The sequence below is a fragment of the Haemaphysalis longicornis genome, unplaced genomic scaffold, assembly GCF_048455015.1.
Source record: "Haemaphysalis longicornis isolate Haplotype H1 unplaced genomic scaffold, Haemaphysalis longicornis Haplotype H1 scaffold_2, whole genome shotgun sequence".
Lineage (NCBI taxonomy): Eukaryota > Metazoa > Arthropoda > Arachnida > Ixodida > Ixodidae > Haemaphysalis > Haemaphysalis longicornis.
In genome coordinates, this window is record NW_027526295.1 from 187,541,174 (window position 1) to 187,566,148 (window position 24,975).

The 24,975-nt window shown below is 46.5% G+C and overlaps 1 protein-coding gene and 1 pseudogene across 5 annotated transcripts in view; both read left to right on the forward strand.

The window, feature by feature from the left end:
* Nucleotides 1-24,519, forward strand: part of LOC144169649 (uncharacterized) — an 82,684-nt gene extending 58,165 nt beyond the window's left edge. For 3 of the 5 annotated variants that reach the window (XM_077698913.1, XM_077698912.1, XM_077698914.1), the window contains 3 exons: nt 1,595-1,715; nt 2,104-2,178; nt 20,702-24,519. In XM_077698913.1, coding sequence (XP_077555039.1) covers nt 20,740-23,277 — 2,538 coding nt within the window. In that variant the 5' untranslated portion in view covers nt 1,595-1,715; nt 2,104-2,178; nt 20,702-20,739 and the 3' untranslated portion in view covers nt 23,278-24,519. Of the gene's footprint in view, nt 1-1,594; nt 1,716-2,103; nt 2,179-12,246; nt 12,326-20,701 lie in introns of those variants that run through there. The other 2 variants (XR_013322491.1, XM_077698915.1) reach the window with 2 other exon arrangements.
* On the forward strand, nt 15,936-19,098 carry LOC144169650 (uncharacterized; annotated as a pseudogene).
* Nucleotides 24,520-24,975: the final 456 nt, after the last annotated feature.

The following is a 24,975-nucleotide window of genomic DNA, read 5'->3' on the forward strand; positions in this document are numbered from 1 at the left end:
TGTTGGGTTTCTCTTTGCAAAGTGTTCTTCCATTGGCTTGCATTTTTGGGTAATCGTGAGCCAGCAGACCCAGATGTCAGTGTTGTGAATCTTCATCACCTATTAGCTACCATGCGGGTTGTAACAGGTGGGTGAACGTCATTGTGATATTACTGATGGTCGATTTGCACGAGAGACCAGTTAAAGAGTTGCGATGTGGGTTTTCGGGAAACGGAAGAAAAACGTTTTACGGAAGTGGGAAAGCCCGAGACGAGCACAAAAGAAAATAGGCGAGGCCAAACACTGTGGACTGAAATATTAGTTTTTTCAGTTCACGTCTGCCTGCAAAAAAAAAAAAAAAGGGTGGTAAACGTGGGTGGGAAGCCATCACCATGTGGGTTTCCGGCGTGCTGGAAGGAGCTGGCAACGTCCCAGTGCTGTAGCACCGTCGATGGGTGAATGAAGTTCTGAGCTCGCAGTGTCCTATCGGTACACTGGCCCTTTTTTGCTACGGAAACGTTTTATAAAAATTAACTTTTTGTTTTGATTGCTGTTTCTGACATTTATTTCTTCTACTTTTTTCTGCCTTAATTCAGGATTTTAAACTATATGCAGCACTGTGCATGCTTCTGGTCATCTGCTGACCGCAGAATGCAGGTTGCCACAGCTAAAGGTGGCGTGTAATTAATGGCTGCAATATTTCCCTTTTAATGCCTAAAAAATTATTCAGGTAAAAAAAGCAAGTAAATAATTTTACAATGAAAAGTTTGGAAATGACTCAAATCGCAAATGCGGTGAGTGCACTTGGAGAGCATTGCACTTCGACCAGTGTGTTGTTCTTCGTGCGTTTTCGTCGCTGTGTCATTGCACCGTTGTAATGCAGAATCGGCCTGGATGGCAGGCTAGCCAAATTTTTAGGGACAACAGATGCCGAGTAAGAGAACTAGCGTCGCCTCTGTTGTTCAAGCTCGAAGTGCAGACGCGCATGCAGAGAACATGCTTATGGCTTGCAGGTAACCTTTTTGATGGCCTCTGCATACTGGCCCCAAAGCCAAGTGAGGTTGCTATCAGTAGATAAATATCTTCCATTCGATAATTGCTTTTGTATGTGCCTATTTATTATTTATTTCAAAATGTTTGACTCGACCTAAAGGTTTCACTTTTTTATTCTCGAAGATATTTTACTTGCTGTGAACTTTGCTCACCTCTCCTTTTTTTTTATTGAAACATTACTCTATGCATTCTACTAGTGGCTTCAGAAAGGGTTAGACTCCATATCTGGGAAGTACTGCAGGAGTCGACATGCATTCTACAGATACCAAGTTCTATTAATGCCTTGTTTCGATCGGTTCTAAACGCACAGAAATAAAGTAAACCATAAGTTTATTGCTGCTATCACCTGTGACTCGAAGATTTGGGCTGATTCAAACAAGCGGACAGTTTCGACTGTGCGTGCGCAATAATCTGCATAAGAGGTCTGGTGGGTGGTAGTGTGCAGTTATTTTTGGTAACGTTCGATTGTTCTGATTGGTGGTGTAAACTGGATGAAAGTGGGAACTTAGTAGTTGGAATGAATTGTATGAAAACTAAAAAGCAACCTTGCTTCTCATTTCAGGGCACAGGACCACCTTGTTGCTCGTACTCGACTGACTGGAGACTCGCCGGCATCCAGCCGAGCCTGTCCCTGTTGCGGTTCCCGCGGAACCTGGGCCGATATGGGAGCGACACTTCTGACGGTGCGTGTGCAATAATTCGTGCAAGATTCGGTAGTTGGTGGGAAGCGTTGATTGGGTAGCTAATAGGTGGTGTGAGTCTAGGTTTACAGTTATTGTGAACTAAAATAATGGGAAATAATACGGCAAATGTTCGGACTGATGGCCGTTGTATATCGGTCCAAATGTTTTATTTCTCAGATGCGTTCAATAAAGTTGCGGGAAACTTGTAATTCGACGTGTTTTCCCACTTCTGAAAAGTAGTGTCAAGCACTCGCAGGCTGGTGAGGGCTTCAGCATTTCGGAATGTGCGTGAAAGCATCTGGATGGGTTGAAGGTGGTTGGGACTACAAATCTGCTTCCGTGTGCTGGTGCTCATGCCCCCCCTTTGTGTTGCACTTGCATTTGGCAGCCTGGTGAGGAGGATTTATAGCCCGCTGAGGAAGGGCAAGCCGGAGCTTGGTGCCTACGTCTGTTCACGCCAAAGGTGGGTCAGCTTCTTATTGTGACAAGTATTTTTGCTCGACGATAGGTGCCTTGTTGGCTGGCATCTCTGTCCCGCTTTCCTCCTTGTCAGGATGGTAAATGGACCTTGCTTGAATCGAGCTCCAGAGGTTGCGGTTGCGCGGTAGGGTAGGCGTGAATAGGTGAACTTGCTGCGGCACTTCAATGTCCCTTTAACTCTTGCGAGACTGCAAAAAATGTCTTTTGTGGGTTGCGCTGTAAAGTATTGGGGGCAGGGTGGAAGAAATGGCAAATGCGACACATTTAGAAACATTGCTGGTTTAGCGCACGTGTTAGATAGGGAAATTGGAGGAAAGTAGTAAGCAGTTGGCCCAATCCGAAAATCCAAAATCTCATTTTTGGTTGTGTTCCTGTCAGATAAAATCAGTGTCTTGTTTTTGTGCATCTGATGTTGCACAAAAAGAGACCTGAAACGCTTGCATTAAAAGTGACCTTTTGTGGCGCATGATTTAGTTAACCCGAAACGGTATCCTTGAATTTTTTTTTTTTTTTCAAATAGGATTTGGTGTGTAGATTGGTGTCCCCAGAAAACAACCAGAGAATGGATACACCAGTCTTTGGGGCAGTACCTTTCCAATCGCCCAGCAGAGATGGTGTTAACAGTGGAAGACCGTATGGGCCAAGAGTTGCATGATAAACACGACGAGAAGTGCACACAGAAGCTCTCAAAGAAGCACAGATGTTTCTTGATGCGGCAACTTTCATAAGTCGTAAACTATGATAAATGTACAGGTGTAATTCAAACCGTGACGACATTTGCGTGCCAAGCTGTGGCTTAGCGGTCGTGGCTGAGATACTTCGCTTGGTAGGTTTTAGCTTTACTGCTAGACCCACATCGCTGTCTTACTTTTTTGCTATTGCTGTTTGTGTCGCGTGAAACATCGTTAAATGGTACGAGGGAACTGCATTTTTTAAATGGAGGGGGTGATCAGAAAACTTTTTGATGTAAAGTAATGAATTTTGGTCGGAACATTGGAAAATACTCCAAATGGTGAAAGTTAAAATTTAATCATGATACTCTCAGTAGTTCTTGTTGGAAGAGGTTTACATGTTTCCTGCTCGTGGAAAGCCTAGCAAGGTATTGACACATGGTGGGAAGTTCAGAATACTTCTCAATTGTCAAAAGAACACTACAGGGTATATAGAATTTTTTTATGCCCTTCATTTTTTTGAGAACCTTATTTTGACCCGTACCAGTAGTATACAGCTGTCATGAATATCACATAAAAAAACCAGGCATTAATATGAAAATTCGAGGATGTCATACCCTGCAAAACTCTTCAAGAATTGAAATAAGGCAGTCAATCCGCCCAGTGGTTGCCATGTTGTGCTTTCCACGAGCAACAAGGAAGTAAAACGCACTTCTGAGAAAACTGCTCGGAAAGTTTATGAAGACTTCATGATTTTTCAAACTGCACCAGCAGCTTAGCCCCTGCTTTCCTTGCTTGGGGACAACCTCAGACCTTTGCTCTTTGATTTGGTGCATCTGGGATGCCTTCCTGGCTCGTTGGAGGTTTGTATGTGCAGGCCTTCAGATAGCAGAAGCACCAGTTTCACGCCTAGTGTGTCACGAAGTTTATTATGGGCTATTAGGGTACATATATATCAGTGTTATATCAGGGCATCACAAGCATAAGATGAGTTATTTGAAAGCAGAATACACCCTTCTTTTACACAATTACAACATTATTAGCATACCATGCTCTTCTTCTTCAGGTGAAAGAATTGTACAACTAGTTTAGAGCCATGGCAGTTTTTCAAAGCAAGCTGGGTCACTGTTCATTACAATCCCTTACGTGCATGTTCACCACATTCGTGCTTTAAGCATTCCATGGTAACCACGATGCCGAGTGAACTGACTCTGCAATAAAGCGGTCAAGCGCTTGGCTGCGTTTGATTGTGAAGTTCGTTTTTTTATTTTTTGCATTCCGTTTCAGTAGTTTGCTTGGCAGCTGTGCCAGGTTTGCAAATTCATTTTTAAAAAATGTGGTGGAAAAATTTGCGTGGTTTGTCCCCAAGTGTGCAACACAGTGTGAGCGCAACAAGACTGCATGCACTCCTGCAGTGAACTCTTTTCAACTCCGTTCGAAGCAATAAAAATGTGAGGCCACTGCTGCTGCCAGCTGTGGCCTTGCAAGGTGTTGGGAAAGGTGTCAGAAGTGAAATGTGTGGTGTACAGGCGTAGCTGCTGCATCACCGTGGCTCGTTTCAACATTGTGCTGGTAGCTGCTGCATCACCGTGGCTCGTTTCAACATTGTGCTGTTATGGAAGCTGTTGCCCTTGAACGACAACAGCAATTATTGTTTGTGAGAACAAACTAAATGATGAAATTGGTAGAGCTAAACGTAGAAAACATTGCTTATATTACAATTGTGGTGAGTGTGCGCACAGGGAATATGGGGGGAGGGGAATGTAAGCCGTGTCCGCAGTGGTTCTACGCCCGACTCTGCAATGCATTGTGGGTTATGACAGCATTGAAAGACATCGTGTGGTTGCAGGTTTCGTGGCTAGGTTTTGTTGCCACTTTCGTGACCGCGGAAAAATCTGTTTTTTGGGTGTTCCAGGAAATTTTTTTTTTATCGCTACAGTGGTGCTGAAGTGTAAGATGAGAAATGATAAAGAACGGGGCTTTCCAAGTAATAATTTCAATCGGATTTATTACAAATTTTATTACAAAATTATCAAAACCAAGAAATGATGAAGAAAAACAATGATAAAAACAGCAATGCCCCTTTGCACAGGATACACATAAAAAAAAAATTTTTAAAAACATTATTTTTGCGCGTATAACCCACCCCTGCATATAATCTGCACCTCCACTTTCGGCCCGTCAGAAAAAAAAATAATAAAATTTTCGTGTATTGGTCGCACATTTTATCAAGTAGAATACTGACTGCAAGGTGAAAGTCTCAACTCTCTAATAAAATTCAGTTGTAAAGTGCGCTCATCCTTGCTTTTTTTTTCTTCCTTGTCCTTGTATGTTTTGCGCGCAATCGCTGCCATTGAAGGCTTAGTCAGTGTTACTGCATAGGAGCTTCACAGCGCAACGCGCATTGCTGTGGAGCTGCACTAAAGGAAAATCTGCACATATAATCCGCACCACTACTTTGCCACTCAAAATTTCACATTTTTGGCGCGGGTTATACACAAGAAAACGGTTTACAATTCGAACATAAGGGCCTTATAGAGTAATACCGCAAAAATGAAGTCTGTAAGTACAAAAGTTATTTACATAAATACCATTATAGAAACACTAGTGCATACCGGTTGTTTTTGGGTAGTCCGGGAAATATTTTTCATGTCACAGAAAATGATGGATGCTAAAGTGTAGTAGGTCAACGCCGCCTGTATAAACATTGCCTAATGCGTGAGTGAAAAATGGCCAAACAGGCACTCTCCTGTTGCTCTCTCCTACCCTTCCCCGCTCCGTAGCCTTCCAGCGTGCTTTCGTGTCCGCCAGCCAGCGCCGCTTCTCGGAAACTATGCAAAATAGTGGAAAGTTTGTTTAGCGTTCCCGAGGCGGCGCTCCTGCGCCTTGTTTTTCACCATGCCTGTCTGTCTTGGTCTGTCACTGATAAAACTTCCTTTGTCACGAAGCACAATCCCTTGTGCTGCCGCAGGCTGATGCCGGCTTTGCGCGCTTATCTACTCTGATCACAGGCCCTCAAATTTTCTGAGTGGTGCATCCCACCTCTATCCCCTCCGCATTTAGGTATTGTTTTAACCCCGCTGTTCGCACTCCGCATCGGTACGCACTTCTAAAATTGAAAACTGTACTGTAGAAGCGCCCGGACAGCGTGGCGGGATCTCAGCTGCTTATCCTTTTGTTTCCTATAATTTTCTGAAGTTTACAAGCACGTGGTATTATTGGAAAGTAAACGTAGAAGTGAGCGCCTGAACAAAAAAACGTGCACGCAATTTTTTCTTCTTTAAATACTCCAGAAAGAAAAATATCAGTAAAATAATGGCTGCCCCATCCGAAAATATTGTTTTTCTGTTAGCTATATGTCTACCCGACAATCAGTATGTTCTTACACTATTTCAGTCCGCCTCCGTCTTTATCTTTGGAAAAATGCAGCAAGTATAAAGCGAGCGACACGTTGAACGAGATCCCAGTGCGCCACAGAACAAGCGCCCCGTCGCGGCTAAGGTGTAAGTGAAAACGGCCCTTGAAGCCCAACATGCAAGCTGACAGACACACGTCGTAGAAGTGGGTGCAGCATTCGCAACTCGCGAGCAGTGACGTAAAGCGAGATGTCCGCCGGCACGCGCCACATAGCGGATCAGTGCCTGAACTAAGCGTCCCTACCCTTCCCATTGAAAAGCGCGCGACGCGTCAGGCAATGTTAATACAGGCGGCGTTGAGTAGGTTATGATATGATAGAGGAAGAATGGGGCTTTCCAACAGTAATAATTTCAAACGTGCATTAGGAATTTTATTTAAAAAAAAATTGAATACGAAGTGCCAAAAAAAAAAAATCATAACATCAGTGCTACCTCTCACATGGCAGACATAAAGACAATTTGAAATATACCCTTAGAACATGAGACTCTTGTAGAATAATACTGCAACTATGAGTGGTTCAACTGCTTTGGAGCGCTATGCCAAGGTCAACTCTGGTAAGACGGAACGCAGCAGCAAATGGGGCCCTGGACTAAGGGCACCACCCTCTGAGGGCTAAATAGTCTGACTTTATAATAAAGTTTTCTACTACTGCTACTGGTCCATCTTTGTAGACAAAACTACTGTGTGCAGCCGGTGCCAACAGGTCTTGCCCGAACGAAGTCGACACCCTGCTAAGAGCTGTGGCCTTTAGAGCAGGGCCGGATCTGTTTACAACATTGCGCGCCCGCGATAGCGACCGGAGAAGAAAGCGAATTCACCGGCGCACACCTGGTGATGGTCCGGGGCGATTTGATGCACTTTAGCTGTCCGTACTAAAGTCCGAGTCTGCTGCTGCCATCATGCACAGAGAACATTGGATCGGAATACGTCTAAATTCATTGCCCGTGCGCAGCATCGGCGAGAGGCGGCGACGCCATAACCAACCACGTGAGCTCGTCTCCCTGCCGGCGAAGGACGTGTAATAATGACCTTCGTGGTGCAAAAACGAAACTCTAAAGCGAAACTGATAAAGTACTTCCTCCGTTACCGTTTGGGTGGTGTTAGCGGTCCAGAAGCGCTCGGAGTGCACCAAAATTTGGACTTGTATTCATCGATAGCATACTATCGACGGGAATAGGCGCTGTCATGAAAGTATTAAAAACCAGCCGCTGAACGCCGTTGTCGAAGCGCGCTGGTGGCGCTATTGCCTGAGGGGCAAACGAACCCTCTTACTGTTGCCACCCTAATGCGCAAGACAGCGCAAGCTGCATCGTCATCGAGTAGCTGCACGGGTCTGGGAGCGCTTTTGCGTACAGAGTCTGGATCGCAGGTTTCCACATCAGGCTGGTGAGGGCTTCTATGTTGTGGACGATTCTCTGCCCTGGTAATCTTGTAGAGACTTGTAAGCAGTGTGTGCACACGCAATCACTCCACGAAACACACGCAATCCAGCTGGTGCACTAACTACAACTCACTGCCCCGCCAGATGCTTCACAAGCCTGATCAACTCTCCATGGCCACCTCTATTTGGTAGCCGCTGAAGTGTTTTAATCCGGTTCATATGTGCCTTGCCAGGGACCTGAATGCTGAACCAAACACACACTGGCGCTTGTGACCTTTCGGTGGTGTATCTGGGGGGAAACAGCAGACTCCTGCACCCATTAAGTAGCCCAAGAAAGACTATCGTCTTTAAAACAATGCACACATGAGCCTTTGCGCTTTTTACCAGTCACTTATCCCCACAGCTTTTTATAACACCGCAACGAGTCCGAAATTTCACTTCAAGCACGCACCGTGCCTCACACTCAAGGCCGAAACATGGTGAATTCGCGGACACCATGTTTTTGATGAACTCCCGTCTTTCGAGTCTCGCAACTTCCCACAACAGATCAAAAGACTAAATGTAACCCCAACCAGGCCCATAACCAAAACCACGGTAGAAATCTGCGAAGAGCACTCTGCCTGAACCACGAGCAACTGCTTCGCCCGAAGGCCACGTTTTCCCATCTTCTTGTCACTAAGATGGCAGCGCCCGGTAATGTCATTCCGGAGATATGCGCTCCGAAAATTGCAGTTTTTTCATCAACTTACACAAGTAGTTTGTCGCCTCAGTACACAAGCATTTTTTCATAAAGACTTCGCAATGGTTTTCGACAGGGCAACTAGTCTTTTAACTCGCAGGATATAACTTCCGCAACCCAACATAGCAACTTTCGAAAAAACCATCTCTGGGACAATTTTATGCATTTTTTTTTTATTTAATAATCAATCAGTTAAACCTTTACATACAGAAACACTTTGAAATCTATGCCATCGGTAAACATTGTCCCCCAGTGAAACTGAAACTGGTGCGATCGTTAAAATCCTTGGCTCGAACTGTTTTAGAGCAGTTTGGCACAATTTTGGCAATTTTCAAGCTTTTGGAGCAGCCTGACGCAGGAAAACAAATTTGTATCAAAACTGCACAAAATGCACAGCTGTCTCACCCCTGGTGGTTCCCAAACGACCTTTTCACAACGTTTCCAGGCATTGCTGGAACAAGTAAAGCTATTTGGAGTTAGCTAAGAAAATGCCCTTGCAAAAAAAGTTGTTTTAATTTTTTGCTACAAAAACATGATTTTTGAGACCCGTTTGCATCACCTGGGTGTGGAAAATGGGCGTGCGCACCACTCATGCCGTATTTTCACACGTATAACCCGCACCAAAAATGCTACAATTTCAGTGGCAAAGTAGGGGTGCGGACAATATGCGGGGTTTTTTCCTATAGGGCAGCTTCACGGCAATGCGCGTTGCGTCGTGAAGCTCCTACGCAGCAACACTAAGCCTTCTATGGCAGCAATTGCTCAAAGCATACAAAAGAAAAGAACAAAAAAAAAAAAAAACAAGGACGAGCGCACTCTGAATTTTTAGTGAATTGTGACTTTCGTCTTGCAGTCAGTGTATTCTACATGCTTAATATAGGTTTTTTTCTGTCTACATAGTGGGTGTTGTGTTGCCGGAGCAATGGCTTTGGTGCAGCCTTTCCTGTATCAAATGTGTGGGCACTACGCAAGGATTTGTTTTATTTTCTGGTAGGCTGAAAATCGGGGTGCAGATTATAGGCAGGGGAGTGTTATACGCGCAAAAATACGGTAATTACTCCGCATCAGCGTTGTTTATTTTTTTTTTTTTTTTTTTTGTTATCAGGGCATGAATCGGGAATTAGCAAGCGATTTTCAATCGTCAGGTTTGCAATCTGACAGTAATAATCCCTGAAATAAGCTGAAAATGTCAAGCAGTGCCTGTTTGCAAAGCTACTTTACGATTTCAGACAGTTTATTGCCTTTGCGCACGTTGCTCAAAGTTGTGTCGTAGTTCTCTTACCGCAGGACCATTCGCGAACGGTTAACAGTTTCATTTCTGCATTGCAAAATTCATATTTGGTGCCTACTACACAGTAACCCATCTTTAAGCCCACCTGCCATGGCGCCTTGAGTCTACATGCCGCTCCCTATTTCACCCAGCGCTAGCCCGACTCCTGCAATAAGAACTTTCGATGCAACTCAAAAGATAGCACCCAGTCAGTCGCCAGATATTTGTTTTGACGAGGAGAGCGCTTCAAACCGGCCTTACACACTGCCAGCTGTTTGCCTGCCAGTTTCGTTTCCACACGAAGGTATCTCCGGTGTATCTAAGTGTTGCTTCGTAGTTGAACTGTATTTGAACGGAGTCTCCAATAAGTTTTGCACTGCTTTATTTCAAAAATGCGCCAGAATCGTGCCCTGAAAACTTCGGCCGAGTAGCTGTTGCGCGATAAAAAATATCTGCATAAGGAGCCTTCTCCATTGCAGCGCCACCTAAAATTTTCGAAATGAAACAGTACAGCAACTAATCGGAGACCCCGTCCGAATAGACGGTTCAACTAAGCAGCAACACTAGGCCCCCGGAGATACCCCCGTATGGAAAGGAAACTGGAAGGCGAACAGCTTGCAGTGTGTAAGGCCGGTTTGAAGCCTCATCGGAACAGATATCTGGCGACTGGGTGTGATCTTTTGACTTTCATCTGAAGTTTTTATCGCAGAAATCGGGTTAGGGTTCAGTGAAATCAAAAGCAGCATGCTTTGTTCGAGAATCAGTCGTGGATGCTCAAGGCGCCATGGCAGGTAGCCTTGAAGTTGGGTAACTGCGTACCGTAATTACCCGATTCTAACGCGCACTTTTTTTCCGGAAAAATAGGCCGAAAAATCGCATGCGCGTTAGAGTCGGATACGAAACCAAAACTGCCAGAACCGCGGAAATTTTGTCCCACCCATCGCCATCTCAAGAAACGATTTTTTGGATGCAGGAAACAGGCACCTAGGCTTTTCTATCGGCGTTCACACAAATCGTCAAATCGTTCCACTTGCGCGCGTGATAACAGCAATGGCAGCAGTGGCTCTCACGCGTTCAAAACGAGCGGTCGGCTGAAGCGTGCGCCTTTGGAGAAGCTCACGGGATGGGCGTACGAGGCATGGGCCACGATCCATAGTTGAACGTTCGTTCAGAAGTGTGGCATCGTGAACGCGCTTGACGGCACCGAGGACGAGATGTGGTCAGCGGAGAGCGACGAGGAGTGAGATGAGTGAGATAGCTTCGGGAAATAAATCGCTCGTTTCTCTCACATTCGTTTTTCTTGCTCAAGTTCCGTGCGCGTTACAATTGGCGGTGCAAGTTCCTTCGTTTTTTTTTTGCCAGAATAATCGGGGGCACGTTAGAATCGGGTAAGTATGATAGTAGCGCTAAATAGGAATTTCGCAATGCAGAAACGAAACCAAAACTTGTAAACTGTTCGCGAATGGTCCTGGGGTAAGTAGAACTACAACACAACTAAAAATGTGTGCAAAGGCAATAAAACTTCCTAAAATCATTAAGTAGCTTCGCAAACAGGCACTGGTTGACATTGTCAGCTAATTTCTGGGATTATTACTGTCAGAGTGCAAACCTGACGATTGAAAATCGTTTGCTGATTCATCATTCATGCCCTAGCGCTGATGCAGAATAATTAGTGGCATACATTCTTCATTGGTAGCTCAGTGACGCACGATGGCCACGCCCGTTTGCCACACCCAGGTGATTCAAACGAGTCAAAAATCACGTTTTTGTTGCAAAAATGAAAACAAAGGTGATTTTTCTGATCTAACTCCAAACAGCTTTACTTGTACGAGCAACGCCTGGAACGCTATGAAAAGCGCTCCCAAAGTATCGTTCAAATTGAACAATTTTGAATAGGCGCTGTAACGAAAGAGTTGATACAGCAATCTTCAGGCGGCTTAAGGGCCTGCCTACCACACATTCGGCACAGGAGATGGCAACACCGAAAAGACATGCGAGCAGTTATTTTTCTGCTGCGAATTCACATCATTGTGTTATAAATGCAGACATGTTGATTTTTCTAAGCTTCATCAGTTTGGCAAGCGTGCGCACCATAGTTAAACCCAGAAATTTTGGTCTGTCTGTATGTCTGTCTGTTTGACTCGATTCAGCCACCCGGCCAAAGTAAAATAGATATTGTGCTATAGTCTTACATACTCGCAGCCAAATGTAAACGTCTAATCCCAGTTTAAATGTTCATACTTGTCAACTTTGTTGAACAAGAAAAAGACATTGCGCAAATATAAGACTAAATTAGTGCACAAGGGATATTTAGTGTTCCTTTATTAAAAAATTCATGGATACTTAATTTTTCGATAGCTAATGATATTCTACATCTACTGCAGAAAAGCACCACCTGCTGTTGCCCGCACCACCTCCTGGCAGCATATGAAAAATCACGCGGCAACACCAATGAAAGGTTCCACTAGCTAGGTTCCACGTTCTGCTTGGAACGCACGTGGAGCACAGCCACGCGGTTCTATAAACATTGTAGTCGGCCGCCTCGATTCACGCGCGTCTCCGCTGTACTGCAGCGCTGGCATCGAGGAACCCGGCCTGTAGCAGTGGAACGTGGTAAATTCAAATCGTCTTGAGCAAACCTTCAGTGCACGACGGCATAGGAACAGCATGAGAGGTGAGCGGGAAAGCAAAGGGCATTTTCTTGGCAAATGTCTACAAAGACTCGTTTTTTGACGACATTTGCAACGAAAGGAGCAGATACGCGGCCAATTTTTTCTCTTGCAGAGTGCTGCCACTTCCGGTTCGGAGCTCTCTTGGCCTCCCGTACACTGTCGGCTTTCACGCGCATGTGTGCTTGTTTTATCCGTTTCCACTGGGGAAAAAAATGTTCATGCATCGGGAATTCCATAAATGATCCACCCTTCTAGGGGTTTATCCCTAGAAGGGTGGATCATTGGAGTTTAAGAATTTAAGAAGGGTGGAGTTTAAGAATTTAAATATGGTTTGTAAAAAGGTAGTGCAGTTTTTTTTTACCTTGTTATACTCTGTTAGAAAAAACTTTATAGAAAGCTGTTGCAGTGTTATGTACGTTCAAAACAGATTAAAAAGTGCACCCCCCCCCCTCCAAGTTGCCAAAAATTTGATTTTTTTGGCTCCTAAGGTGACATAATGTCATTCTTCTGCCTCAAATCAAGGTTTTTCTCCAGAATCGAGATTTCGCTGCTCCGAAAACTGCTCCCAAATCTGATTCAGTTCTCACCCCTGAGCCTGCACCTGCACTACCTAGCTTCTGTCTTGCCCAATAAGTACGTTGCACCGGGCTGTTATTGATGTGGAGCTTGTGTCTGCATCTATCTGGACGTGCCGTGAACAGTACTGGCAGTTTTTCAGTCTGACTAGACTCCCTGGCTCTTATCATCCTCCCTGGGGAAAGCCCGCCCTCTGTTGCAAAAGCAGCTCATGTGTCAATATATGGATAAGCACTATGCAGTTGCACACAATTGTTTGGTTAGACATAAGCACCTATTCTTTGGTGCGGGTAATACAGTGTATTCAGGTTTAATGTAAATATTCTTTCCTCTTAGTTTTTTTTTATCATTTGTCTAGTCTTATTAGGTGTACGATAAAGGTACGCTGTTAATCTCGGGTGCAAGGAAGACCATTTCGCCTCTCTGGTCTTCTCTTAGTTCTTCATTGCTGTAAGGTTGTTGTAATAAAAGGAACATTTATTTTTCACTTGTCTGGAGTGTAGTTCCAAGGGTAGCTACTATTCAAAGCTGGTTATCTCATGTTTCTTGTTTATTGGTGATTTGGTTGTGATGCTTTGATTCATTCTTGGAACATATATTTTTCTTCGTCGTTAAACAAAAAAAAGGTTGGCTCAGTACTGATTGAATTTTGAGTAGGAAACATTTTGTTGCCCCAGAAAATTGATTGAATTTTGAGTAGGAAACATTTTGTTGCCCCAGAAAATGATTGATTGCTAAAGTGTAAGGTATGACATGATGGAGGGATAGGTATTTCCAGCACCAATAATTTAAAATCAGATTTGTAAATGAATTTTATCAAAATTATCAAAACAAAGTAACAAAAAGAAAAATGGAAAACATCAATGCTGCTTTGCACAGTTCCTCGACGTGGTGAAACAGATTGGCTGCAGGTTTTAGACATCTGTTTTCTGCTCAACTTTCCTCACTTTGCAGCGCAGTTTGGAGTTAGGGTATTCAGTTTTTTGTGGTTGGTGCTGCGGACCCTGAGCTGCAGTTTTAGGGTACACAACAGGAGGGACGGTGGGGCCCACGAGATGTTGCTCATCACAGCCCAGCAGCTGTTCAATGAGCTTGAGTGTGAAAGTGAACTGATTGAAGTGTAAGCTCCGGGACAGCTCTGGAACTTATGGATGCTGCTGACAAAATTGACTGCTCTGACAAACTGCCGTGCGCTACTCCGGAGCACTATGCCAAGGTCAACGCCAGGCAGTCTTCGCGGGGAAAACTAGACTCTTTGTGCAGCCAGCGCCAAGTGGTCTTGCCCAGACGAAATCTACACCCTGCAGATAAGAGCAGTGACCTTTAGAACAGGCTGGATCTGTTTACGTCCTGTATCTTTTTGCGCCCGCAATAAAACTGGTGGAGGAGGAAGCGGAACTTGCGGGCGGATACCTGTTGATGTTCTAGGGTGGTTTGTCGCAATTGGCCGTCTGCACTAAAGTCAGACGAATTGAAGTTGTTTTCCGTGTCTGTGCTGCTAGCATCATTCAGATTCCAGCTCAGATTCATCAGAATGTCGAAATTCGCCGTTCACATATAGCATCGGTGAGCGGCGGCGACGCCATAACCGGAACCACAAGAGCTCGTCTACCGAACAGCGGACATTTAAAGGAGCCATGAAGAGAAAATGCAAGTTGGTTTTATTCGAAAGATTTCGTGTTTTATAGTGCCCCCAGCGCTTGTCCGGATACAAATGGTGCTTTATTCACTGAGAAATTAAACAATTTAGGTTAAAATAAATTTTGATTTTCCCGCTCAATCGTGCGTTTTCGTGGTCCCAAATGACATCACAGGAACCGACCGCTCTGCAGCCTAGAGTACCTTCATTCACGCATCCGCCGTACAGGGTAGAGACACGTATACGCTGGCGCCGCCATTTTCGGTTGCTCGCTCACCGCCGAAGCAAGTCATTGTGTCAAAACCGCGCTAAAATTATCGCCGCAACGCGGTTTACTGAAGAAGTTTGAATCATATTGTCTGTTTCGCGTTGCTAGGTCTCGTGGGAAATGAAAAGAATAACGCATTGAGCCCGTTGGCCCAATTGCGGCGGCACGGGACCGTTCAAAGGTTGTCTCCACCCTGTACATCGGTGTTGGTTTGTTCCCGCGTTTCTTTACGTTCCGTAACCTAGATGGCGCCACCATACCGTGGCAAGCGTTTGGTTTGTTTTTGCCCGCATTTAAACCTGACTTGTTTTTGTTCTGGGAGAAAATATTCGTTCCCTGAAACAGTGCTCGCTCGACAAATGGGGTCACGTAAGACACCGTTGCTTGCGTCAATCGGCCAGTGTCGTCTGAGACAACCCCAAGCCCCGTAGTGCTGTGCAGCTAAACCAAGCATGCTGTGCGCAGTACGAGCAGCAGAACGCATCAGTACTTCTATGTTTACATGTGCTTTCGTAACTTCCACTGTTTGTCCCATCATTCTTATTGCTTTGTAAAGAATGTGCCCTAAATTTAAGCGCAAATCGCTCGTTCGTCTAGTTTGCAAGCTCTACCTAATTTGTGTCTGCTTCTGCCAGCCTCCGCCAATCGCAGAGCTTAGCTCATGTGACATCATAGGTTCTGTTGCGGGAAATGAGCTGGTGGGTCTCATGACCATTCCCGTTTTTCCTAATTATGTAGCTTATTTGAGCGAAGTTTACGTTAAAAGTGGTGTCAGTATGATTCTAACGAGACAATCTTTTGAATGAAACTCTTCATGGCTCCTTTAAACATCCCCCCCCCCCCCCCCCCTCTTCCCCACGGGGCGGAGAAAACACTCTACATGAAACTAATTACTGCATCCTTTGTCGTTTAGACGGCGCTGGCTGCAGGCTTCGCACAGACCCTTGAAATCCTTGAATATCCTTGAATTTGATAACATTAATTAAAGGGCCCTTGAAACTCCTTAAATATAAATGAGCTCCTTGTAATCCTTGAAAATTTAGTGGACTTTGTTTCAGTAAAGCAAATGAACGACGTATTTCCGTAAGTCTCACTGATTTCAGAAACTTGTTTACTGAGGAATGACCGCGAAAACAAGTAGCTTTGACAGAAGAGCAATAGCAGCAAGTTTCGGTTTCGAAACCGGCAGCGCCTGCGTCGTCTGGCAACAAATGCGAGCCAGAAATCCAATCCAACGCAAGTTATATCAACGGTCGGTCGGTGCTCTGTCCGTGCGTCGGTCTCGCGCGTCATTTCTCAGCGAAAGTTCGTGTTTGTGCTGTGTGCAATGCCTGCAACTTTACTTTGACAAGATGCCAGGCGGAAAGTGCAAGTTTCAGTCTGCGTGGCTGGAGCACAGCGAATATCGTCACTGGGTGAGGCCAGAGACAAGCGACCCTTATCGAGCGAAGTGCGCAGTATGTCAGAGGTCGGTCGACATTGCAACAATGGGGGAGTCGGCGTTGAAGAGCCATCAGAAAAGTGCCAAGCACCGATCCAAAGTTGCGGCAGGTGAGGGCTGCTCTTCCGTCACAAGTTTTTTTGCAAGCAGCAAACGTCACAGAAACGAATTCTCAGCGGGAAAACACGGAAACATCCTCTTGAGCTGCGACCCTTGACGAAGACTGCAGAAGGCATGACTCCGTGATTGAAGCCGAAATTTTGTGGACGATGAAAGTTGTCTTCACACTACTCATACAGCTCCAGTGGATCAGTTTCCGAGCTGTTCCGAAAGATGTTTCCGGATAGAGATATCGCGAGAAGCTTCACTTGTTCAGAAAAAAAATGCGCGTACGTCGCGTGCCATGGTCTGCGCCCATTTTTCGCTTCTCAAGTCTTAGACATGATGGAGAAATCTGACCATTTTGTTGTCCTTTTTGATGAAACGTTGAGCGAATACGTTCATCCGCATTGGTCGTCACCATCAGGGGCGAGACAGCCGAAACCGATCTTGGAGCCGCAAAATCTCAATTTGGGAGCAGAAGAATACCTGCAAAAGAAACAACTTGATGTTCACGTGAGACTGTGGAACAATTCTGAGGTGACAACAAGGTATGTGACATCGGCATTCATGGGCCACAGCACAGTGGACGACCTCATGAAGAATTTGACGGAAGCGCTGGCGTCCTTTCCGATGAGCAAAATTGTTCAGCTTTCCATGGATGGCCCCCAATGTCAACTGGAGTATTTTCCACAAGTTCCAGCAGCACATGAAAAATGACTTTCAAGTTCAGTGTTTGGATATTGGATCGTGTGGACTTCACACAGTGCATAATGCCTACAAAGCTGGAATGCATGCAACGGGCTGGCCAGTTGACACATATTTGTCCAGCTTATTCTCACTCTTTCATGATGCACCGGCCAGGCGTGAAGATTTTATTCGAGAGACAGGGAGCAGCGTGTTTCCACTTCCTTATGTACCTCACCGTTGGATCGAGAACGTGCCCGTACTGGAAAGAGCCCTGGCCAAATGGGAGCACCTGAAGCAATACACTGAAGCAGTGAGTGGCCGCAGGCTGCCCGTGCCAAAATGCAGAGCATATGAAAATGTCAGTGCTTTTCTAAATGACCAGCTTGCACTTGCAAAACTGAACTTTTCCCTAAATGTTGCCATGGTTGTGCAGCCTTTCCTGACTGTTTTTCAGAGTGATTCTCCCAAGACGTTTTTGCTGGCCAAAGAACTTGAAAGTGTTCTGAGGAGCCTTCTGTCAAGGTTCGTAAAGTGCTCTGTAATGACAGAAGCCACCAGCATCACGAAGCGGCTGCGAATTGATGTTGAAGATGCTGCCGTTTACACAGAACTTGAAAAGGTGGATGTTGGACGTGCAGCTGAGAAGATTTTGAAAAGCAGTAAAGCGAGCGAGCGCCAAGTGTATTGAGTTTAGGTACGAGTGCCGGAAGTTCCTCGTGAAAAGATCCTGAAAGTCATGGAGAGAAGTCCTCTGAGGTACCCTGTCGTTCGTGGGTTGTCATGTTTCGACCCCACAGAGATGTCCAAGACAGACACGTGCCTTGGGAAGTAAAAATTGTGCTTAACTGCCTAATCGACAACAAGCTTCTCTCTGAGCACAAACGAGACATTGTGTGCACACAGTACATTCAGCTTTGCTTAGAAAAACGGCATGAACTACAAAACTATGAAAAAGATCATGAACGTCTTGACAGTTTTGTGCGGCTGCTGAAGCACGATGCTTCTTTCTCGCAGTTATGGGCTGTGCTGAAACTTCTTCTCCTCCTGAGCCATGGGCAGGCCTCAGTGGAAAGAGGCTTCAGCGTCAACAAGCAGGTTGCGGTCGAGAATTTGGCAGAGCTGTCGTATATTTCTCGAGTTATTTGCGAGGCTGTGAAAATCCATGGCGGCCTGCTGAACGTTCCAATTTCAAAAGAGTTGAAGGCGTCAGTGCGCCAAGCCCGGCATAGGTATGCTGCATACCTAGACGAGCAAAAGAAACAAGCACTGTCACGGCAGGCAACTTCAAAGAGAAAAGAGCTCGAGCAAGAGCTCAATAAGATGCAAGAAAGGAAGTCAAAGCTTCAAAAAACTCTCAGGTGCCTGCTGGAATCTGCGGACCGTTTTTCGGAAGAAGCTGAAGCGAAAAACGACCTCACGTACTTAGTCAAGGCAAACAGCTTCCGTCGACCTGCTAAAGAAAAGGAGCTGGAGATAGCTTCTGTGGAAAAAAAAAATCCATGTGAAAACTGCGCTGCTTTCATAAGTCTTGTAAGCAAATAAAATTTTGCTAACACTCCTTGAATTTTGCCCATTTTCATCCTTGAAATCCTTGAAAAGTCCTTGAATTTTCAGTCAAATATTCTGTACGAACCCTGTGGCTGTCTCGAAGCGCAAGGAGAGTGCCAAAATTTGAATTTGTATTCATAGACAATGTAGTGTTGATAAAAATGGGTACGGTCACAGAAGTGTTAATTTTTGTTTTTTGTGTTTGCCAGAATAAAGAAATAGCTCCGAAATTTGCTTTTACTGCTCTAAAGCTGCTCAAATTCCTGTTTCACTGCTGCAATGCTGCTCCAAAGGGCTCAAGCCCGCTTCGAACCGTGAGAGACGCACATGCGCCACATCTTTCCGGTGGGTGGTGGGCTCGGGCTTACCTGCCAGGCTCAAAGTTCATTGGCAGCTAACTTAAAAGAAACACTAGCAGATAACAAGGGCCCTTTTCTATGCTTTGCTCTGTTGAAGGCAGTGCATATGCAGGTGCCGTCAAAAGTAATTGGAATATGGACTGCATTGGTGTGTGCCCAAAGGAGTCCTCCCTAGCAGGGAAAGCTCCCTTTAAACCGGTTCACAAATCCTTGTTCCAATTATGATGGCACCTGTACCTTAACCGCGTCGTGCATGCCCCACACCTATAGCAAATTGCCACTCTGTGGCAGTCTCTTCCTGAACATTTTCATGCATTTTCGAGTTTCCCCACTTGAGACTGAAAGAAAATCCCAAACGTGGGGTTTGCTGCTTCACCATATGTGGTGACTGGAGGGTGGCAAGTGTTGCTCCACTAGCATTGTAAAAAGATTCTTACACCCATGAAATCTTGTCCTCTGAGGAGTACTTTTGCACTTCCTTTTACCGGATACCAAAATTGGGTTTGTGGTAGAATTGAGGGCGTGGTAAACTTGGGTAAATATGGAATATAACAAGCACGGTATGTCTTAAAGGAATGATGTAAACACCTTGTAGATAAATTATGCGTAACATTAATAAGGCGGAACCACCTACAGACTATTCAGAACAAAACTGAGTTTAAACTTACCACTCCAAGCTTGTGTAGTGATTGTACAACATCGCGAACGCACCATTTGCGGCGTGGAGTATAAAGCACGTCAAAATGCAAGTGCAGCCGTCTCTTTGCAACTGGCAGTTTGCTTTTTGCGGCGTTAACCCTTTCAGCCCTGGATTTTTTATTTCAAGCGAAAATTGTTTTGCTGCATGTTTTCGTACAGCTTTGAATGTCAGCACAAAATTGAAAAATTACGCTAATAGTGCAAGTATTTTTAGAAGCCTGACAATTAGGTGATCAGGCAATTTCTTGTAAAAAATTTTTCCTTTTTTGCTGTAAAACCAATGGCATCCTGATACTACAGAAAAAATATAAAGCTGGTAATCCAAGTATTTACAGATTTAAATTTTTACAAACCGGAATTTCCGTTTCCTCACCCGCCCTGTCGTCCCGCCCTGCGTCCACTGAAGCTTCTTCTGTTTCGTATTGTCCGGCCACTTGAAAACTCAACAGTGGGTATGTCTATCGCAAGAGGAACCATTGAACAACACTCGCACAGAAAACTAGGAGTTTCGTTTTCGTTTTTGAGGTGCTAGAGGATATTATGTGTTGTCATCAAATGACGACGCCAGGACCGAAAGGGTTAAAATTGTTATCTAGCTGGAGAAGCTGGGCACTTGTCATGAATGAAGTCTGTTTTTGGATAGCTGCTCCGGATAAGCTTTTATGCAGCATGACATGCAAAAAGATGCCTTAGTGCCGACTGAAATTCTCGGTAAAACTTTTACAAAGAAAAGCCTGCATTTTATTATGTGGAAAATGGTAAATACATGCCAGGTGCATATTTAACAAGACTTGTCCATCCTACTCATGAGAGACATCTGTGTCAAATTTCGTAGTCAGTGTGGGAAAATATTAGAATCTTGCCCTAAATGCAGGCTGTCATATCAATGGTACACTTCTAGAAGTTAGCTCAAAAGGAAAAAATTTAGAGCCTCTTAAGATACCATCTGTAGAGGCTGGTTTAAACATCTTATTTTGTGGCAAAAGTGGCATTTTTTTTTTTATTTCGTCATGCCATATTGAAATTGTCTATTTCAGAAGTCACCGGGGGAGTGCTTCTCTGCCCCTGACACGTGATGGCGGGCCGTGGCACGCAAACAGGGACGGCGCCCTCGTCTTGTGCCGACATGCTGGCGACGCTGTGCTCCATTATCCACGCCAGTGGCCCTCAGGGCATACTACTTGATGAGCTGTTGTGCGAGTACCAGCGTCTGACGGGAATCCCTCAGGTCAGCGTGAAGCGGGACTACACGCCGCAATCTTTTGTCGTCTTCCTAGAGACTGAGCTGGGCGTTACATATGAGCCCACTGGTGCTGACCAGTTCCGGCTGAAGTTCCAGTTCCCAGTTCCGAGGACCCAGCAATCAGCCGCACCCAGTGTTTCAGCGCCTATTGCAGCGCCTATTGCAGCGCCTATCGCAGCGCCTATCGCAGCGCCTATCGCAGCGCCTATCGCAGCGCCTATCGCAGCGCCTATCGCAGCGCCTATCGCAGCGCCTGTCTCAGCATCTGTGCACCAACAGACTGCCTCACAGCCATGCGCGAGCTCCCCAACCCCTCGCTTTCGCCCGCAGGAGGGGCTGTCCGAGGTAGAATATTCTCCCGTGTACATCTCGCAGGCATACAGCATCGATGACTTCTACATTCAGCTGAGAGGCCGGGAGACGTCGCTTAGACTTGAGCAGCTGATGAATGACTTGGAGTGTGTTTATGAGGGAGGAACGTCGAAGGCATTCGCCCTGAGCGATGTCTGGGAAGGGATGCCCTGTGCGGCACCGTATTTTTACAAGGAGGGAGGATCTGATTGGCACAGGGCGGTGATAACGTCGGTGAGCTGTGAACCCCACCTGTGCAAGGTTTTCTATGTTGACTATGGGACAGAGGGCACTGTTGCCAGGACAAGTATCCGGGCCCTGAAGTCTGAATTTTTCGAGCTGCCAACCCAGGCAATACGGGCTTCCCTCGCCTACCTCGAACCTGTGGCACCATCCGGCTGGACAGCCAAATCCAAGGCATTTTTTATGGACCTTGTGCGTGGGGACAACGTGTATATGTGCAAGCTAGTGGGACCACACCAGGCCAATAAATTCAACGTGGCCATCTGCGACACCAGCCGCACCCGGGAGGTGTTTTTACAGGACCTGGTCGTTGAAGCTGGCCACGCCATGCCTCTGTACACTGTAGAAAACAACTTTGCAGCGCCGAAGATCCCCCCACGACCGGCGTTGCCAGTACAGAACGGCATGGGCGCTGGCGGGGAGGCACCGACAAACGTGCGGCCAACCTTTGGGCGTGGGCGAGCGCCACCCTCGGCCAGGGTATCCCTGGTGGATTGCACAGTTAAAACCGGTGCTGTCCCACCACGGACGACCTCCCCCATGGTAATGAGGGCAGCACATTTTCAGTCTTCTGACCAGGACTCTAATATCTGGCAGCAGGCCAACAGCAGTGCCCTGGTGTCGCCTAGTGGGCCAACTGAGAGGCGGCACGCAATGGTTGCCTCACCCCCTCCTGCGAGACTGGCCCAAAGTGAGGCCTCCTCTTCGAGACCAGCAGTTCGAGCCGAACGGGGGGGGAAGCTTGAGTCCAGGATGACTGGCCTCGCATTCGCACGATCCGTGGCCCCTGAAGAGGCTGCTTCGGCTGTGCCTGCTGCCTGCTGGTCAGATGTGCCGTCCGCTTCAGTTCAGCCGCCTGCGCAGCCAGCGACGCATCCTGTCGCCCGATTCGACGGCCCCTTCCATCAACGAGCGCTTGGACGTGCAGTTGAAGTTGACGGGACCCAGCCCAGCTTCCAACCGCTTAGCCCCGTGCACCACCTGCCGGTTCCGGCGGCCACAACACCCCCGCACAGCTGCCCCGCATTTCCTCTGGGTGTGGCCCTGCCAATGGCTGTGTACCCTGCCGCGCAGTCCAGTGTGCCCGGTTCGGCCACCACCACCCAGGTGGCGTCCATCGAAGGGGCTGCTGCTCCTGCTGTTGTCCAGCTGCAGGAAGATGTGATGTGTGCACTGGAAGAAGCCCTAGACGATGAGCCCTGCTTGGTGCGACCGGTGATGGTGGCGCACCTCTCGACAGGCCACCGGCTGCGGGTGCTCAATCACAACGAGGTCCCGTACATCAGCGCAGACGAAGTGTGCGAGCTGCTGTACTGGCCTCACGGCCGGCTTCAGCGGGAGTTGATTGCCCGGGACTCGGATTTTCCGCGCTTGCAGACGCTCAGGCGGGAGGATCACAGGCAGCTTTTTGACCGCATGGCCCCGTTCGATGTCCCTGGCCTGCACGTGCACACCCCCGAGTTGGACTTTGTGAGGCTCGAGGACGTGCCTGTGGTGCTCAACGTGTTTGGGAGTGGGGTGGCGCTGCGGCCCGTGAAGGAAGAGGTGTCCCGGGTGCTGGCGTCGTTTGACCCCCGGGCGCCCTACTGGGGCCGCCCTGGGGAGGACGAGGCAGACGTGCAGGAGCAGCTGGTGAACTTGCGTGCCCGGAGGAAGCAGCTGCAGATGGACATCTACCAGGGCTGCTACCTCGATGGCATGGTGGACGAGCTCACCCAGGTGGAGCGGACCATCGCAGCGCTGGAGAGGCGTGTGGGCACGACTGACAAGAACTGACAGAGGGCTGTGCAAGTAGAGTGCGGGAGAAAAAAAAAAGGGGAACATGGTTGTGGTGGCTAGCGCCAAGATGGCTGGAGTGGTGTCGTACAATTTGAGTGCGTGTGTTGAGGGCGGGGAAGTGACCTTTTGGGAAACATGCCATGACCCAGTGCCTCCTTTCCCGTGTGGTGTCCCCGCGAAGGTCAAAGGCAAGTGTGCTCTTAGCCCCTACGATCTTGCAGCCTTTGGGACCTTCTGTTTTGTTTTTACGTGATGTGTGCTGCCAACTGCAGTGCAAGTTTGTGGGAAAAAACTGTTGTGCCTTCTTCCACGTGTGGTGTTCCCACGAAGGTCAAAGGCTAGTGTGCTATTAGCCCCTACGATCTTGCAGCCTTTGGGACCTTCTGTTTTGTTTTTACGTGATGTGTGCTGCCAACTGCAGTGCAAGTTTGTGGGAAAAAACTGTTGTGCCTCCTTCCCCGTGTGGTGTTCCCACGAAGGTCAAAGGCTAGTGTGCTATTAGCCCCTACGATCTTGCAGCCTTTGGGACCTTCTGTTTTGTTTTTACGTGATGTGTGCTGCCAACTGCAGGAAAAGTTTTTGGGAAAAAACTCTTGCGTGTGCTGCTGCCAAGTGAAGTGAGGTTGTGTGGGGGCCTTCCTTTTCTTGTGTGCATTTTAGGCAGCATTTAGACCTGTTATGTGGAGCGTCCTTGTGCGGTATTATGTGAAGGAGTGCAAGTTCGTGTGGGTAAGCGTCCTTTTTCGTGCATCTTTGGCGGAGCTTTTTGTGATGTGTGTAGTCGGGATGTGGTGGGACTACTTCCCTGTGTTGGGTGTCCCTTTTTGAGGGCAAAGACAAGCAAGCTTGGTATTAGTTCCTACGGTCGTGCTGCCTTAGCATTCTTGTGCCTTGTGTGATGATGTGTCACCCATCCATTTTCTTTTTACTCGTCTGATCTACCTTTGAAAAAGTGCTTTGTCCTGGCCATTTTGTAGAGAAAGGAAGGAAAGTTAAAAAAATATATATCGTTCTCTGTTGCAATTCATTGTCATTGCCATTTATTTGTGCCATTTGAAGGTGGTTAACATTAAGGTGGAGTGATCTGGCACGTGTTGCATTCCCACTTTTGCGGTACTTCATAAGCTGTCAATTTTTTGTCCTTTGTTTTTACCTTCATCTATGTTAAAATGAAGCAAGCTGTAAGCTTCGGCTTGTGTACATCCACTGTTACAGTAAATAAAGAGTTCTCACTCTGCATATTGTGTGCTGTGCAACCTGGGGTAGCTCTGTTGGTAGACACATGACAATAGCTTCACATTAATCCCAGTTAACATTCCTGCTTATGGGAAAAGCAACGATTTTGGGTAGTCAAGCGAAGCTTTTTCCGCTAGCTAAATATGTAACAAGTGTGGTATCAATGTAGACAAGTAAATTTCCTTTGCAATGTTATTGTTTTTAAAAAAAAATGTGGGAAAAGAAATTACAAAATTTTGTTTAAAAAACATACCTAAGCTGCTGCAAATATGAAATTCCCAGTTAAAGTTGCTTGAATTGTGAAATAAATGTTAGCTCGACTGTGTTTCATGCCACCGGGGACAGTTCTCCAAATTGGTGAAACGTAGGTTGGCCGCACGGGCGGCGGTACTTGTGCGTGTGCATTGTTTAGGGCTTGTATTAAACAGGGCTATCAGGCTCTTGGCTGGGTTTACGTAC